Source organism: Micropterus dolomieu, linkage group LG19 (assembly GCF_021292245.1).
Source record: "Micropterus dolomieu isolate WLL.071019.BEF.003 ecotype Adirondacks linkage group LG19, ASM2129224v1, whole genome shotgun sequence".
NCBI classification, from domain to species: Eukaryota; Metazoa; Chordata; class Actinopteri; order Centrarchiformes; family Centrarchidae; genus Micropterus; species Micropterus dolomieu.
Window position 1 is genome coordinate 8877600 of NC_060168.1, and position 16687 is coordinate 8894286.

Here is a 16687-nt window from a genome sequence, read left to right on the forward strand (position 1 = left end):
TGTTAATGATTATAATAACAATAATAACAATAGGACTAGTAACAATAGTTGTTGTAGCAGAGGGTGTCGAGCAGGAACATGGGGGCAGCAGGTGACCCACAGCCACAGATCCAGACTCCACAGCTCCAGAGCCAGAAACACCTGCAGGAAGTGATAGGAGGAGAGAGGAGAGGGACGAGAAAGCACAAGACTACCGGAAAGGGGAGAAGTTGTGTTAGTAACATGCAATAATGGGATGAGGTTGCATATAGAGGGAGAGAAAGTAGAGGAGAGAGGAGCTCAGTACATCATAGGAAATCCCCCAGCAGTCTAGGCCTATAGCAGCATAACTAAGGGATGGTTCAGGACTCAGCTGAGCCAGCCCTAACTATAAGCTTTATCAAAGAGGAAAGTCTTAAGCCTACTCTTAAATGTGGAGATGGTGTCTGCCTCCTAAACCAGGTCCTGGTGTGTGTCCCTGCTCGAAATTTTATTCCCGCAGCGGCAGAGCCGAGCCCCTGGATCACCGTCTCCTCTGGTGTGAGGGGGAACCTGGTTCCACAGGAGAGGAGCTTGATAGCTGAATGCTCTGGCTCCTAGTCTACTTTTGGAGACTCTAGGAGCCACAAGTAACCCTGCATTCTGGGAGCACAGTGCTCTGGTGGGATAGTAAGGTACTATGAGCTCTTTAAGATAAGATGGTGCCTGACCATTAAGAGCTTTGTAGGTAAGAAGATTGATTTTAAATTCTATTCTGGATTTTACAGGAAGCCAATGCAGAGAAGCTAAGACAGGAGAAATATGTTCTCTTTTCCTGGTTCCTGTCAGAACACGTGCTGCAGCATTCTGGATCAGCTGAAGAGTCTTAATGGACTTTTTCGAGCAGCCTGATAATAAGGAATTGCAGTAATCCAGCCTAGAAGTAACAAACGCATGGACTAGTTTTTCTGCATCATTTTTAGACAGGATGATCCTGATTTTCGCAATATTACGTAGGTGAAAAAAGGCGGTCCTTGAATTTTGCTTAATGCGAGACTTAAACGACATGTCCTGATCAAAGATAACTTTAGGTTACTTGCGTAACCCCGGTTCTCAGAGTAGCATGAGTGAGATGTCTCACTATGGGATGCGCCTCCCCGCGTATTCCTCAGAAGCATTTATCTCATTACGCCAATCCTGATTGGCTGGTGATCTAGTGGACCCACCTACCCTTAAATAGCTTACGCTACAACGCAGACACCATTCAAAATAAGCACCTCTTCTCGCTTCGCCCCAGCAAGAAGGGCTGTCTGGTGAGACATCTCACTCATGCTACTCTGAGAACCGGGGTTACGCAAGTAACCTAAAGTTCTCATTCATAGCATTTATTTCGATGTATCACTATGGGATATGGAGACTCCCGAATTGCCAGATAAGCTTATCTCAACAACCACCGGCTCTCAGGAAGCAGCACTCTGTTCCAGCGAAGGCCCTGTGCTCAGCACTGCATGCGCCACACTCTGAGCTGAGACATCCAGTTTATAAAACCGGGCAAAGGTGAGGGGCGAGGACCAGCTCGCCACCGCACAAATGTCCTGGATAGGGACCCCCTTAAACAGGGCCCAGGATGCAGCCACGAGTTGAGTGAGCCCGTAGGCCTGGCGGAGCATCCACGCCAAGAGGCGCATCTGGATTGAGTATTGAGAAAAACAGCGGACACTGCGCATTGACTCTCGAAGCGAACAGGTCCACCTCGGCCCGGCCATAACGCGACCACACTTGCCTTACAATGGCTGGATGCAGAGCCCAGTTGCCATATAGTGGTACGCACCTGGACAGCAGGTCCGCGCCCAGGTTCAGAAACCCGGGGACATGTGTCGCCCTCAGAGACAGGAGACTCTTGCTGCTCCATAATATCAGTTTGCGTGCCAGCACGTGCAACTGATGGGAATGCAACCCCCCCTGACGGTTTATATACGCTACCGTAGTCGTATTGTCCATCCTCACCAGGACATGATGCCCGCTGAGAAACGGAAGAAAACGCCTCCAGGTAAGAAACACTGCCAAAAGCTCCAGGTAATTTATGTGCGTGCGCCGGAGATTTTCGCTCCAGGCGCCCCTCACAGACCGGCCCTCGTGTGTTCCTCCCCAGCCCGACAAACTCGCGTCCGTGGTGACCACCTTCCGTGACAGGACGACGCCCAAGGGCACCCCCTGTCCAACAGTCCAAGCAGACCGGGGGGGAAACACAGTTTGGGGCCAGACAGGGGATCCTCAAGCAGGCAGCCAGAGGGCAAGAAGGCAACAGAGTTCGGAAGGTCGTCTGAGCAGCCCAGGGGGACAAAACAGTTCAGGAAGTCTCCCCGGGGGCGACTCATGAGGCCGGCCAAATCAAGGGGGCAAAACTGTTCGGGAGGTCGTCCCGGAGGGCGACTCAGACGGCCGTGCAGAGCAGAGGGAGGTCGCCCGGGGTGGTGACCTAACAGGCCGGGGAGATCAGGGAAGCAACAACGTTCTGGAGGTCGCCTGGGAGGACGACCCAACTGGGCGGGAAGACCAGCAGGGTCCACAGAGTTCAGGTGGCCGTCCCGGAGTACGGCCCTGGAGGCCGGACAGTTCAGGGGGACGGCAGGAAGGCCGACAAAGAGGCTGGAAACCCACTGGAGGCCAAGCGGGGGACCGGCAAAGGTGGCGAATCCTCCCCGAAGGCCGGCGGCGAAGGCAAGACCTCTCTGGAGGCCGGGCAGGGGGCCGGCGGCGAAGGCGAGACCTCTCTGGAGGCCGGGCAGGGGTTGCAGATGACGGAAGGGACCCACCAGAGGCCGAAGAAGGCAAGGCTTCTCCAAAGGTCGGGCCGGGGACTGGCGTAGGGAGCCTGGGTTCTCCAGTGGCAGAGCAGGGCCAAGGACCACGGGCGAGACTGCTGGGCCGCTGACCATGGACCGGACACGAGGAGCTGGAGTCGGTCTGACCACCGACTGGACAGCTGGGCCGCTGACCATGGACCGGACACGAGGAGCTGGAGTCGGTCTGACCACCGACTGGACAGCTGGGCCGCTGACCATGGACCGGACACGAGGAGCTGGAGTCGGTCTGACCACCGACTGGACAGCTGGGCTGGGGACCATGGACCGGACACGAGGAGCTGGAGTCGGCTGGACCACCACTGAAGTAAAAAACGCTCTGACTTCGTTCGGGAGGCACTACACATATCGCTCTCTTTTCTAACAGCGAGACAATTTCCTCCTGTAGAACACGAGCTGACTCCCCCTGAGCCTGGGAGCATACAATGCCTGAGAAGCGAGGGGGGATGACAGCGAATTGAAGCCTGTAACCCCTTGATATCATTCTCAGCACTCAGGCCGAAGTCGTGAGCGCCGCCCACCTTTCCCTCATCAGCGAGAGAGGGGTGGCAGCCCCCAGTGTGTCTTCCCCACTGCGCACCGTCAATAATGCCGTTATGGGGCCATCTAGCGGCGGGGCGTGAGCGTGACCCCTGGTCGACACTGCGCATGCGCGAGGTGTTGGTGCATCGATGGAGTTGGCAGCGTCCCGCATCCTGAAGGGAGCCGTAGCTCTCCTCGGGAGAGGAGGGAGCAAGAAGGCTTTAGATCCAGATGATTCTTTAACCTTTTATCCTGTTTTCTGGATCAGGAGGTGGAGCCATCTGCCAACTTCCAGGTAACACAGGAGGAAAGAAAGGACAGGAAACTTGAACTATCGCTTCCTCCTAAAGGCTAATTTATACTTCTGCGTCAAATCGATGGCGTAGGTAACGGCGTAGGCTACGGGGCTACGCAGAGTTTGGGGGTGTAATTGCAGAATGACGGATACACCAACACACAAGTATAAATGCATGCTTCGGCGTAGGTATGCACGTAGACCCTAGAGCTGAGTGCACAAAAAAAGGGAGACTACTGCAGAATGACAGGAACATTTACCTTCCCCAATTTATTAAGATTCTTTATCCAACTGAAGAGATAAAAATATGGATTATGCTCAATAGCCCTACAAGTTTTATTGTACCCCTTCTCTCCTTCCCTTTATGACACTTTCACCTAAACACAATGAAGTTCACCTACTGCACACTATGTGGGATTCTGTGCAATCTCCCATACAAATACATGATTTCTTACCATTTTGCTAGTTTACACAGAAGAGAGATTGTAATCGCTGAATTTATCAATTTGTCTCTAAATAAATTTCTGTTTGATTGCATGCTAGTTTCAGTACTTCATTTTTTTTTTGGTTAAATTTTTTCAATTAAATTAATTTTATTTATATAGCGCGAAATCACAACAACAATTATCTCACAGGGCTTTTCATAGAAGAGCAGGTTTAGACCATACTCTGTGATATTATTTACAGGAACCCAACAATTCCTACCAAGAGAAAGCACTAGGCGACAGAGGCAAGGAAAAGCTTCCTTTTAAGAGGCAGAAACCTCATTCAGAACCATGACTCAGGGTTTATATGTGAAAGCTCATAGTTTGTTGTGTCTTGATTTTTCTGTTGCAGTGGGTGGAGCAGGAATCCCACTGGCAGCAGGAGGATATCAAGGTCAGAACGCACCTACATTTCTTTTAATTCATTTTTGTGAACCCTAAGAACACTGGACAGCAGGTGTCAGTGAACAGGGAAACGTGAGGCATGAAAAACAGAAATAGTCCATATTTCCCTTTTCAACATAAAAGCATTTAAATTGTTTAATCATTACCATGGATTTGTGGATGAGCCAGCCCCCACGACACAAACTGTAGGCGATGACTTGACCTACCAGACAATAATGCTGCTTTTTTCTGTCATCACGATTCAGGGGGATACTGGCCATATCATCATGGTTATGGGCAGGGTATGTATGAGAGGAAAATAGGCCGATTGCAGCACAAATACACAATGTTCCCCCAGCTTAAAAAAAATCCCAAAACGTTCCGCCCAGTGCTCAAAGTGACAGTTGGTCAGGAGATGCCATCGCATTGCACTTCCTGCACAGGAAATTGGCCAACATGCTGATAAGTTTCCTTGTGGGGCATAGTGTCAGGAATGAGAAGCCAGCTCGATTCTTTGATGGAAGAAATCAACTGTTTTTTTAGTTACGCGTTTATCTAGACCATTTAAGACTTTATATCGCCTCATTTAAGCCAGTCGTCTGTCTGTTGTGACAGGTGGGTTGACGTATCCCTCTGCAGTTGGACTGGGAGGTGCTGGTGGTGGAGCTAAAGCACCCAAACCAGGTAGTGTAACAAGCCTGTTACTGTTACAGCACATAGAAACACAATTCATATATTTTGAGTCTTGACTTTCTGACAAGCCCATTTGGTAAAAGCAGCACTAATAATAGTGAAGTGTAGCTTGTAGGACTTCAGTAGCTTGGAGAAACTCTTGAGTGGGACAGCTGGCAAACGCTGGACATGAAGATCCTCAGTCTCGGCTCATATTCGACTGAGAAATCATAAGGAATATGCATTGACCAATGAAGCTGGTTTGACAAGAGCAAAATATGATACGCTAGTTATGTAGCCAAAAGTGATATAAAATCCAGCTCTTCCAACAACAGTAATCCCTGCAGTGTTTGAGTACTGTTAGGAGTTGGTAAATGGAGCAAGTGAACAACACAGCATGATTACTGTTAGTAATACTGCAACATCAAAGTGTGACTGTTTGAAGATAACACAAACCTCTGGAGAGTCCTGCCCTGAAATAGTAAAAGGTCTGCCAGAGGAAGTTTGGATGAGGTTGTTACTGTGACCTCAGCTAAGCCACTGACTGCATTTCACTTCAGGCAGGGGGAGAAATGGCAACAACTATAGGAACAGAAACACTGGTAATAAGCCATACGTACTTCTCACAAAATCATAAGAATAGACACAGTATCATGATTTGTTTATTTGCTTTTCATTTGAACAGGCTATGGCAACCTTGGAGGTGGCATTGGATATCAGCCAGGTATCATCCTCCTGTTTTATCCCCTTTTTCTTTGCGTTCACAAATGTCACAAATGTTTTTTTATACACAATAGTGGGTGATTATTACACACGCTTGACTTCAGCCGTCCACAACACACTTAACACTTCGTGCAGTGTAGCTTCTGATCCTCTCCTCCTTCTCCTGCTCTTCCTCTGCCCATCAGTGAGGGCTGAATGTAATCGCACAAGAACAGCCGACAGTGCAGCCTCCTCTCACTGCCCGCTGTATAGCACTAGCCAGCCATTAACACTCATGGTCGTAATCCTTCTCCCAATGAGCGGATATTTGTCTGTGTGAAATGCCTCCACAGATGGTTCTATCACTTTCCACTTTTGCCCGCACAGGGAGAGGTTTGCCAAATGGAGAATAATTATTGTCTTCTTGAAAATTAGGTCAAGTGGTCATATTCACTGTACATATTGTATGTATGGCTTTGTTGTTGTAGTTGTTACTACATTGTTTACCGCAAAACTTCAATCAATAGCCCGGGCTTTTATTTGCTTGAAACACTAAACTCACCCTGCCTGTATTTGGGGCAGGTGTCTATGCCTTTAATTCCTTGACCATGCCCATAAATCAGAATGAATTACACTTTGGTGATCATTGTTTCCGTAAAATGACCTAAACAAATCAATTGTGGAGAATCTAACTGATCTAACGATGTGAAAATATTTATAATGGTATGCACGATATAAGCAGCTTAGAATTAGGTCAAGCAGGTGGTCTTTAAGATGTTTTATACATCCTAAATGACCTGGGTTTTTCTGTCAAAACGTGGAGACACCAGGCCATAAAAAGGGACTGACATTTAATTGGGAAGTTTTACAGTATTTACAATTTACATTCAGGACTCGATGAGACCTGATGACATTTAATGCTACTGGACTTCCTGACGTCATTAATTATTCTATTAATAAACTCATATTGTCAGGTTACACACTTCGGACATTTTTCTGTCAATGGATTTGTTAAGTCTCAACGGTAACTGCTTTTTAATTTTATAGGTGGGGTCCCTGTGGTTCCAGGTTATGGAGGAGGTTACCCCCAACAGTACTACCAAGGTACTAGTACTGCTACATTTGCTTGGCGCATGTCAGTGCGTTGTGTCATAAATCAGTGGACAGGGCGACAGATGACAGAATAGAGCCATTTATCTTAAGCAGGTGGAGGCAAAAGAAGAGACAGTAGTGGGATGTTTTTATATCTCGGTGGGGACTTTAACGTGAATGCACACTAACCGATGGGGACACCACCAGAGATGCTGTTTGAGGGTCATGTGTGGTTGTTTAGGAGAGCTGGTTCTTGCAACAACAAAAAATAAACAAAACACAAGATATGGTTTTAACAAAGTAAATATGACTTATTTTGGTTTAATAGAGATTAAATTTGGTTTAATTTTGATTTGATTAGTTTTCTACTTTCTGCTCCATAAAGTATTCAGAACAACAATTTAAGATTCTTCATTCAACTGAAGAGATATTAAAAATATTAGTTTATGGCTCATTAGCCCTACAAGTTATATTGTCCCCCTTCTCTCCTTCCCTTTATAACACTTTCACCTAAACACTAAGATGCTCCCCTTCTGCACACTGTAATCTCTCACACAAATACATGAATTAATACCATTTTGCTAGTTTACATACAGTAGAGAGATTGCAATTGCTCAATTAATCTCCAATTCAATTTTAAGAAGTCCAGAATTTTTGTGATGAGGTTATTAAATATGATCATGAAAACATAAAACTCTCATCAACTCATAAACTTATTACATAGTTATTATAGAAATTATTCATTTTCACTTTATTCTTTCGCTCATGCAAGCAAAAGGGGGCTTTGCACTTTTAACATAAATGTATTTCTAATTCTCACTCTCTCAACTTGTAAACACACACATGGGAGGCTGACTTTGCATGAGGGAATTAAATTGTGTTTGAATGAAGGTGATCTGCGTTTTTCTCCTCCGAGCAACCAAGTATGGAGAGATTAATAAGATTACTACAGACAGGGGAGCAAATAATATTGATATTGATGTTTAATACAATCTTTTTCCCATTTGCAAAATTAATCTGAAGAAAATTAGGCTGTGCAGTCTGTGTCAGAGCTCACTTTATTAAAATTTCAGAAGCGTAAATGGGCAAAACCACCTGCACTTTCCCTCTACCAAACTAAGGGTACTCATCTGTGTCTTTTAAATGCAAATCACAGACAGGAAAACATTACTGTACGTTTAAGTCTGGTTGCTTGAATACATTGAGAGCATCTCGGGATCAGACAGCTCAGCACCAGATCTAAGTGCCTCCCATGTGATCTACTCTAATGTCAGCAGTTTCTCCTTACCACATCCTGGCAGGACAAATTTATCAGCCACCGTGATAGATCCAAAGTGGTTCCTTCTTAACATTAGTGCTAATTACACTATCTCATCTCCCCTTTGTCTTTAATGTTGTCTAGGTGGATATGTACCAGCCCCACTGACTCCTCAACAAGGTACCAAACACCCACCTCCTCACATCTCCACATGCACCTAAAGAGAAATAATACCACGTTATGATAATAAATTGTTTCAGTCACAGATTGTCCCCTGCACCTCAACCAATTTTTCCAATTTCTCTGTCTGTCTGTTGGCAATAGAGGGCAACATGTCAGATTAGTTGGATGTTTAAAAAAGGTCGTGGGATGGTACTGAGTGTTCTGTCTATGCAGATGGCACGGCACAACCAGTATGAACACATGATGATCTGCATTTTCCTGAACATTTGAGATTACTGCTGGCAGGATTATTTCAAATAAAGCACGTCTGGTTTCCCATGTAACTGCTATGTTTTTGTGTCTGTCTGTTGAGTGCCTTTAAATGTGAAGGAAAGTAGATGGTTGACTCTTCTGCAAATAGGAATTTACAAAATCCAAATGAAAGAAGGCTCAGTTTAGAGTGAAATACCGTCATTATATAAATTCACATACAGGTGCTGGTCATATAATTAGAATATCATCAAAAAGTTGATTTATTTCAGTAATTCCATTCAAAAAGTGAAACTTGGATATTATATTCATTCATTACACACAGACTGATATATTTCAAATGTTTATTTCATTTAATTTTGATGATTAAAACTGACAACTAATGAAAATCCCAAATTCAGTATCTCTGAAAATTAGAATATTACTTAAGACCAATACAAAAAAAGGATTTTTAGAAATGTTGGCCAACTGAAAAGTATGAACATGAAAAGTATGAGCATGTACAGCACTCAATACTTAGTTGGGGCTCCTTTTGCCTGAATTACTGCAGCAATGCGGCGTAGCATGGAGTCGTGGAGACTGTGTGCAGGTGCCAAGTCCTGTTGGAAAAGGAAATCTGCATTTCCATAAAGTTGGTCAGCAGCAGGAAGCATGAAGTGCTCTAAAACTTCCTGGTAGATGGCTGCGTTGACCTTGGACCTTAGAAAACACAGTGGACCAACACCAGCAGATGACATGGCACCCCAAACCATCACTGACTGTGGAAACTTTACACTGGACTTCAAGCAATGTGGATTCTGTGCCTCTCCTCTCTTCCTCCAGACTCTGGGACCTTGATTTTCAAAGGAAATGCAAAATTTACTTTCATCAGAGAACATAACTTTGACGCTTCTGACGCTGTGTCTTGTTCAAGAGTGGCTTGACACAAGGAATGCGACAGCTGAAACTCATGTCTTGCATACGTCTGTGCATGGTGGTTCTTGAAGCACTGACTCCAGCTGCAGTCCACTCTTTGTGAATCTCCCCCACATTTTTAAATGGGTTTTGTTTCACAATCCTCTCCAGGGTGCGGTTATCCCTATTGCTTGTACACTTTTTTCTACCACATCTTTTCCTTCCCTTCACCTCTCTGTTAATGTGCTTGGACACAGAGCTCTGTGAACAGCCACCCTCTTTAGCAATGACCTTTTGTGTCTTGCCCTCCTTGTGCAAGGTGTCAGTGGTCGTCTTTTGGACAGCTGTCAAGTCCGCAGTCTTCCCCATGATTGTGTAGCCTACAGAACTAGACAGAGACCATTTAAAGGCCTTTGCAGGTGTTTTGAGTTAATTAGCTGATTAGAGTGTGACACCAGGTCTCTTCAATATTGAACCTTTTCACAATATTCTAATTTTCTGAGATACGGATTTTGGGGTTTTCATTAGTTGTCAGTAATAATCATCAAAATTAAAAGGAAAGAACACTTGAAATATATCAGTCTGTGTGGAATGAATGTATACATTATACAAGTTTCACTTTTTCAATGGAATTACTGAAATAAATCAACCTTTTGATGATATTCTAATTATATGACCAGCACCTGTACAGTCTCGTCTTATCCTTGTACTTTTAGATGTCACAAGGATATGAAATCTGGTGGTGCTCCGTTTACCCTGATGTTATCGGCCCGTAAGATTTTTGTGTGAGCCAGTGAAACAGTCTACAGTCTGATTTATAACTGTCAGTAGTGGAAATGATGTACCATGGTGTGACAATTCAACTTCACATTTTATGGCATTTATGTATAAGCAGCTCTTTACTTTACATTTCATTCACATCACAAATTAAGTTTTAGTTCCAAGTCTTCTTATTCCAGTCTAGTAAAGAGTACTGAACATCCTAAACATATGACAAAATAATAAAGTCAAGGTTTACTTACTAGCTTTCTTTGTGAGATGTGGTTGAAAGCTCTGGGAAAAGATAGTAAATGGATCTTAACTTAAGATTGTAGTATCAAACTACTTTGTCCAAGGTAAAATTTTAGCTATATATTATAATGTATACAAATTCTTAAAAAGGCAAGTGTTCAGTCTGACCTACAGGTGCTAACTTGTCAACATGATGAATGCCATGATTTCATTAGGATAAGATACTCCCATCAGCCATAACTTCATGACCACTGACAGGTAAAGGAAAGAACACTGATTATCTCATAACCATGGCAGTGGGTGTGAAATATTAGGCAGCAAGTGAACATTTTGTTTAGAAGCCGGAAAAAGGTGCAAGCTCAAAGACTTGAGCGACATTGACAAGGGCCAAATTGTGATTGCTAGGCAACTGGGTCAGAGCATCTCCAAAATGGTCTGTATTGATCAGTATTATAAGTGGTGCAAGGAAGCAAAAGCTGTGAACCGGCGACAGGGTCACGGACGGCCAAGGCTCAGCGATGCAGGTATGGATCGAAGGCTGGCCTGTGTGGTCCGATCCAACAGACAAAATACTGTAGGTCAAATTACAGACAATGTTGGTGCTCGTTCTAGAACAGTAGAAAAGTGTCAGAACCATACAGTCTATGGTCAGAACACACAGTGCGAACATAGTGGAGTCGATTCTTCGACGGGTCAGGGCTGTTTTGGTGGCAAAAGGGAGACCTACATTATGACCAGCAGGGGTTAATGATAATAATGTTATGGCTGATCGGTGTCCAATTCTTGACCGGTACATCAGTGGCCATCTCTTGTTCATTCTTCACTGACCTTTTAACAGTACTGAACATCCACTTACATTGTGTGAGTTGCTCTTTACATGCTACCTCCATCAATACATCCATCTGTAATTTAATTCACAGCAGTGGTAGTGAACATAAGTAGGTCTTCTGTCTTTAACATATAACAGCTTCTCTGGAAGGCTGGGTGGTGCAGTGTAATTGCTGGGTCAATCTGACAGTTAAAGGAAATAGCTCTTATTGGCTGTTCCTTTTGTTGTTTTGCAGCCAAAGCAGCCAAGTACGGTCCATTGCAGGGTTTCCTTGGTGGTGCAGGAGGAGGAGGAGGAGGAGGAGTCTACAGAGGTAAAAGACAACACGACTTATGCCTCATCATCTAGACCAAAAGATGTACACATATGTGTGTGCATTATCAGACTGAACTGTTATTCTGCTGGTCTTTGCTGCAGGTGGAGTTGCAGGATGCCAGGGCAAATACTGTGGGAGGAGGAAGTAGAGGATCACTTGAGACACAGCGTGACCTCAAGAAACCATGGTGCTACTGCATGATCTAGAATGTACATTTTATATGCAAACAAACCCCATTAGAAAAGTGTAAAGATGTTGTTTTGTTTTTACTTACTTGACTTAAACGTCTGTTTTAATACAAACCCACCGACCCAGAATTTTGTACACGTTCTGATGTGACGTATGTTACTGATAGTGCCTTTAATCATTAATGTGGTCAAGTTAATCAGCTTTAACTCCGCGCACTGCACCAGACAAAGAGTGTGTTTGTGTCAGCATATGTTGTTCTTGTGCATGAATGTGCGTGTGTTTTGTACTGTTGTGCGAAAGACTGTCTGAACAACCGGCTGCCAATGTGACCTATGAACGATTTCCTCTTTGGTTTTAATCCTAAAGCAAGGTGAGCTGTCCTTAGCGCTAAAGCCTGCACTGTCTCACCTTGCCATGCAGAGCTTCTCTGTCATGCCACAGGGGTTGGGTTGGTCGAGGCTCGTCCAAAAACGGATGAAATCTGGCCAATCTCAGAATCGTTTCTGGCTCCCCGTCTTCTCCGCTGCTATTTTTAGACCTGCTGGGTATAAAGCAGCGGGAATCGGGGCTCCGACCAACCCATCTGCTCTCAGTAACTTTGCTGATTCTAGTTGCTATGCAGTTCAGTTTTCTCTGCATTTTTATTGTTGCCAAACCTGTGATATATGAAGAGCAGCTTCTGCTCTGAGGAACAACAATCAAAGAGTGTTTAAGTCATTAAAGGATGTTAAAAAACCACGGGAAAGCCTTTTACTTCCAAGTAGATTCAAATGTATTTCAGATGCTACTCTGGCATGTTGTATGTATCATGTATGTATGAATGTTTAATTATGTGTCGCTGTCCTGAAGTCTGGGATGGAGCGCTTCTGTCTGTTTCAAATGTTTAGTCTCATTGCAGCAGTTATTTACATTTATGTAACTTGTCATTACATGATTATTCAAGATTTTGTTTTGCACCATGATTTGACTCATAGCTTTATTGTTATCAGGAACGTGTGAACATAAAACAAGAACAGTCCTTTGCTTCTGCATTTATTCACTGTTTAGAATTGTAATACAGAATAAGACTTTGTTTAATGGGTGTGTTTATGTGTGGCATAAGCTCCCATTGTTCTTCATTTACTTGAGCTGCTTTTAAAAAAGGCTTACTGACCAAAGGTTCATGAGCGCTGTTGCCAAAGTGACTCCATCTCTTTCTGTAACTGTGTACTGTATTTTGTACTAATTTGACATTAACTGGCTTCAGTTCCTTTACTCTGTGCTCTGTAAGAACTATCTTTGAGCCTCGCTGCGTCAGACCTTGTCTTTTGTGCCGTGGGATACTCTTCATCTTTATTTAAAACTGTTTTTATAAGGAGGATCAGTGTGGTTTTGCACTTTTTATATTTCCACGACACACATGTGACTTGTTCCTGGATATCCCAGCATTTTATTTGCTTCATTAAATAACAAAATAAAATGTGTTAAAATATCTTGTCTCATCTTCCCATTTCTTTTAAGTGTTTTTTTTTTGTATAAGAGCATTCCACAGCAGCAACTTGTCCTGTGAGTTGATCAGAAACACCTGGCCTGGGCCTGGGGTGTCCTGGTAGATCCGTTTGCAATAAGCCACATACCACATAGTGATAACATCTCAGGCTGTTCAAGTCCTGTCTGCTCGGGACCTTTGCTACATCTCAGTTCTGCCAAATCTTTACTGTCTCTCCCTCTGGGCAAAAGGGATAGTGTATTTTAAAATCTCATATGTCTGAGTTCTTTATTGTAATGACAACAAACCCCATATTAAGGGCAAACATTTTGTCTCAGTGGTGACTATAAACTGTTCTTGTTGTGCCAGCTGGAAATAATGAACTCCTGCTGCCGTTCTCTGAAGATCTCCTGGGAGAACCATTGACCCATGATCATGTAAAAGTAACTTATACACTGTTGTTCCATCACCTTTAGTCGTATAATGTTGCCCCACTTCATAAATACTACAGTGTGTCTATTGATCTGCAGTATACGTTTCTGTGCTGGTATGCATACAGTATATTTCAACAAAACTACAAACCCTTTTGGCTTCATCACTTAATATTTCAACTTATACCAAAGGAGATGTTTGTCATGTCCTCATAATTTCTTGAAAGCTGCCACCATTATGTAACTGTAAATGTCGCTGATTTCTTAAAGAACTGCTCAATTTAAACCCAAAGAAATATTTACCAATAACTTTTTACTTGGTCCTATTTGTTGTGCGCTTGCCCGTAGACTTTCAAAGGACTCACACTGAAAGATTCAATTACTTTCAGATTTTACAATTTCAATTGCTTTCAGTGCATACTGCACCACTTCCACTTTACCTGATTTCAATTTGTTTTACTGCTTACACAACATATCAACTGCTTTTATCTGTTACCCTTCAATTGACATTTCTATTGCTTTTATCCCTTACCCCTACTGAAACAGTTTCCAGCGCCTCCACTTTGTCATATTGCTTCAGCTGACACTTCAGCTCCTTTGTGCTTCAACTTCAGCTGTAATTTTCACACATTTTATAAATGTAAAACATGTTTACATTTTCAAAGACTCAGCCTTGTTAAACATTTTAATTTGTGAACGATTCAACCATTTTAAGCGCATTTATTTTCTTCAGAAAATTCAATTCAATTCAAGTTGAAATTGCAAAAGAAGCAAGGCTCAATTATCATATCATTATTTAGCAATTACTGAACCCTCCGTAGAGTTTACTGCACTGCCTTCCTCCTGACCCCTCCTCCCTGCCCTAATGCATTAATTAACCGGGGAGTGTTCCTGGTTGGCCGGCCCCTATCCCCTCTCCCCGGCTCAGCGGCTTCATTGGTCAGCAGCTCTCTTGAATGAAGCGCCGCAGAAACGTGCAGGCAGGAAGAAGCTGTGTGGGCCGCCGCAGGGAGCGACCGACGCACAGTAACACGACCGCCGGGCGGGCTGCGGTGGTGGTCGCACACCGGTTATCTGTCGACCAAAGGCGGCTGGCTCTCTCCCGGAGCTCGGTGTCGGTGAGTGAATGAGATTGATGCTGCTCTGCTGCACCTGGAAGGACGAACGCATGGGAGAGGAGGAAGGTAAGGAGTTGCTGGGTGCATGCGGCGGCGGGGCGGGAGATGCGGGGACAGCGGTGTGTTCTCTGCTGCTCAAAACACAGAGGATGCTCCACCGAAACTGGCAGTAAACATTCAGCTATGCACTGTCTTTTCTACCTGGGTTGTCGTTGTAGTGTCTGTCACACACAGACAACAGTGTTGCATTGGTGTATCTGCAGGGAGCGTCAGGCTGCACGTCCATATCGTGCTGCAATTGAAGCCATGTTTTCTCTCCGAGTTGATGCACCCGTCATGTTTGGGTGCAGTGTTCAACCTCAGGCCATGCACAGTATTCTTTTGCAAGCAATCTTCTAAGACAAGCAGCCAAATAGATTCTGCTTATTAATAAGTTGTTACATTAATAAATGTAAAATGAGGTGTAATCAATGCTGCAAAATTGCACAATTGTAAATGGTGCAGCTTGAAGTTATGGGCTTGCCTAATCTAAAGCTCTTACACAAAGTTGAACTGAAATTAAAAGCAAATTAGGGGCTAAGGGGCTATTTCCGGATGTGAAGCTAATACATCAACAGATAAAATCCTCCCAACTTTCCTCATCTATTTCCTTGTTTGTAACTGGCAAAACTTTAATAATGACAATCAGTAGGTGATAACAGCCTTTTTGCCTCATTCTAATTACATTCTAAGTAGTATTAATAGAGAAATCACTCTAGATCAACCTGGGACCACTACCACTGCCTGTAAAATTAATATTGAGAGGTTGTGAGATGATGAGGGAGGGAAACCGAATATATTTTTATCTCCAATGTTTGCTGTTTGTTTTGCCGTGACACTGTACTGTGATAACCCTGCTTCTGATCTGTGGCAGCGAACTTTAACTGTCAGTCAGGTTCACTGACTCTTCATAATAGATCTTTTATGGGATTACTCACTTTGCATTAGAGTGAAAGCTCATTTGCAGGACAAACTGCAAGCACCAGGTCCCATACCTGCATAGGTTCTACACTGTGTGTGTGTGTTTATGTGGCTTTACTGAGGTATCTGTGTCCTGTCTGAGACCTTCGCAGACAGCAGAGGTCAAGAGGGCGCAATTATCAGGGAGAGAACGCGCCATAATGAAGAGATGAGGTGAAAAAAATTAATTAGTAAAGAAGTGAGGTGAAGGGAGAGGAGAGAAAAGCCATTAGCAGGAACCAGACCTGCCTACGATCAATAAAACTACTACAGCACGGTGGCTCACTCAGACATTACAGTAATAAGCCGACCGCACAAAACCTCTGCCAACACAACTTTCGCGTTGAGGGATGGACGGATAATAAAAGCAGCAGCATTACCTTTTCTTTTGGTACAACTTTGATGCACTTTGATACCGATATCCAGATGCTGTGTTGCAGAGGCTGAGTTGTCTAAACTGATGTTTAAGTTTACAGCTGTTTTGCATTTGAGTGATGTTGCTGTCTCACTTGTTTTAGTTTGTTTTTGCCAGTAATCTTATTATGGGTAATGGGTTGACATAATTACATTATTTAGGATTCCCACACATGGCAACATCAAATCTCATGTTAGAAGTTTTAATCTAAAAAACTGTTTTCATGTTAAAGTAAAATCTGCTTTTATGATGAAAAGGTGACAACATGCACTTCCTGTTATACGTGACAAAGTGGCTTGTGGATGATGCAGGATCAGGATCGCATACGGTATTTGAACGTGCCAACATTTCAG

General features: G+C 43.8%; 1 protein-coding gene across 6 annotated transcripts; it reads left to right on the forward strand.

The window, feature by feature from the left end:
• The first annotated feature begins 3038 nt into the window (after positions 1-3038).
• Positions 3039-13374, forward strand: LOC123958286 (elastin-like). 6 transcript variants are annotated; one of them, XM_046031569.1, is made up of 9 exons: positions 3044-4518; positions 4775-4810; positions 5124-5192; positions 5741-5782; positions 5866-5904; positions 6930-6986; positions 8377-8412; positions 11634-11711; positions 11816-13374. In XM_046031569.1, exons 1-9 carry the CDS (start codon positions 4416-4418, stop codon positions 11860-11862), a joined length of 507 nt encoding a protein of 168 aa, XP_045887525.1. In that variant the 5' UTR covers positions 3044-4415; the 3' UTR covers positions 11863-13374. The 6 variants fall into 6 exon arrangements, with proteins under 6 accessions (XP_045887526.1, XP_045887525.1, XP_045887530.1 ...); XM_046031570.1 differs by lacking the exon at positions 4775-4810 and having other exon boundaries at positions 3039-4518; XM_046031571.1 differs by lacking the exon at positions 5741-5782 and having other exon boundaries at positions 3052-4518.
• Positions 13375-16687: the final 3313 nt, after the last annotated feature.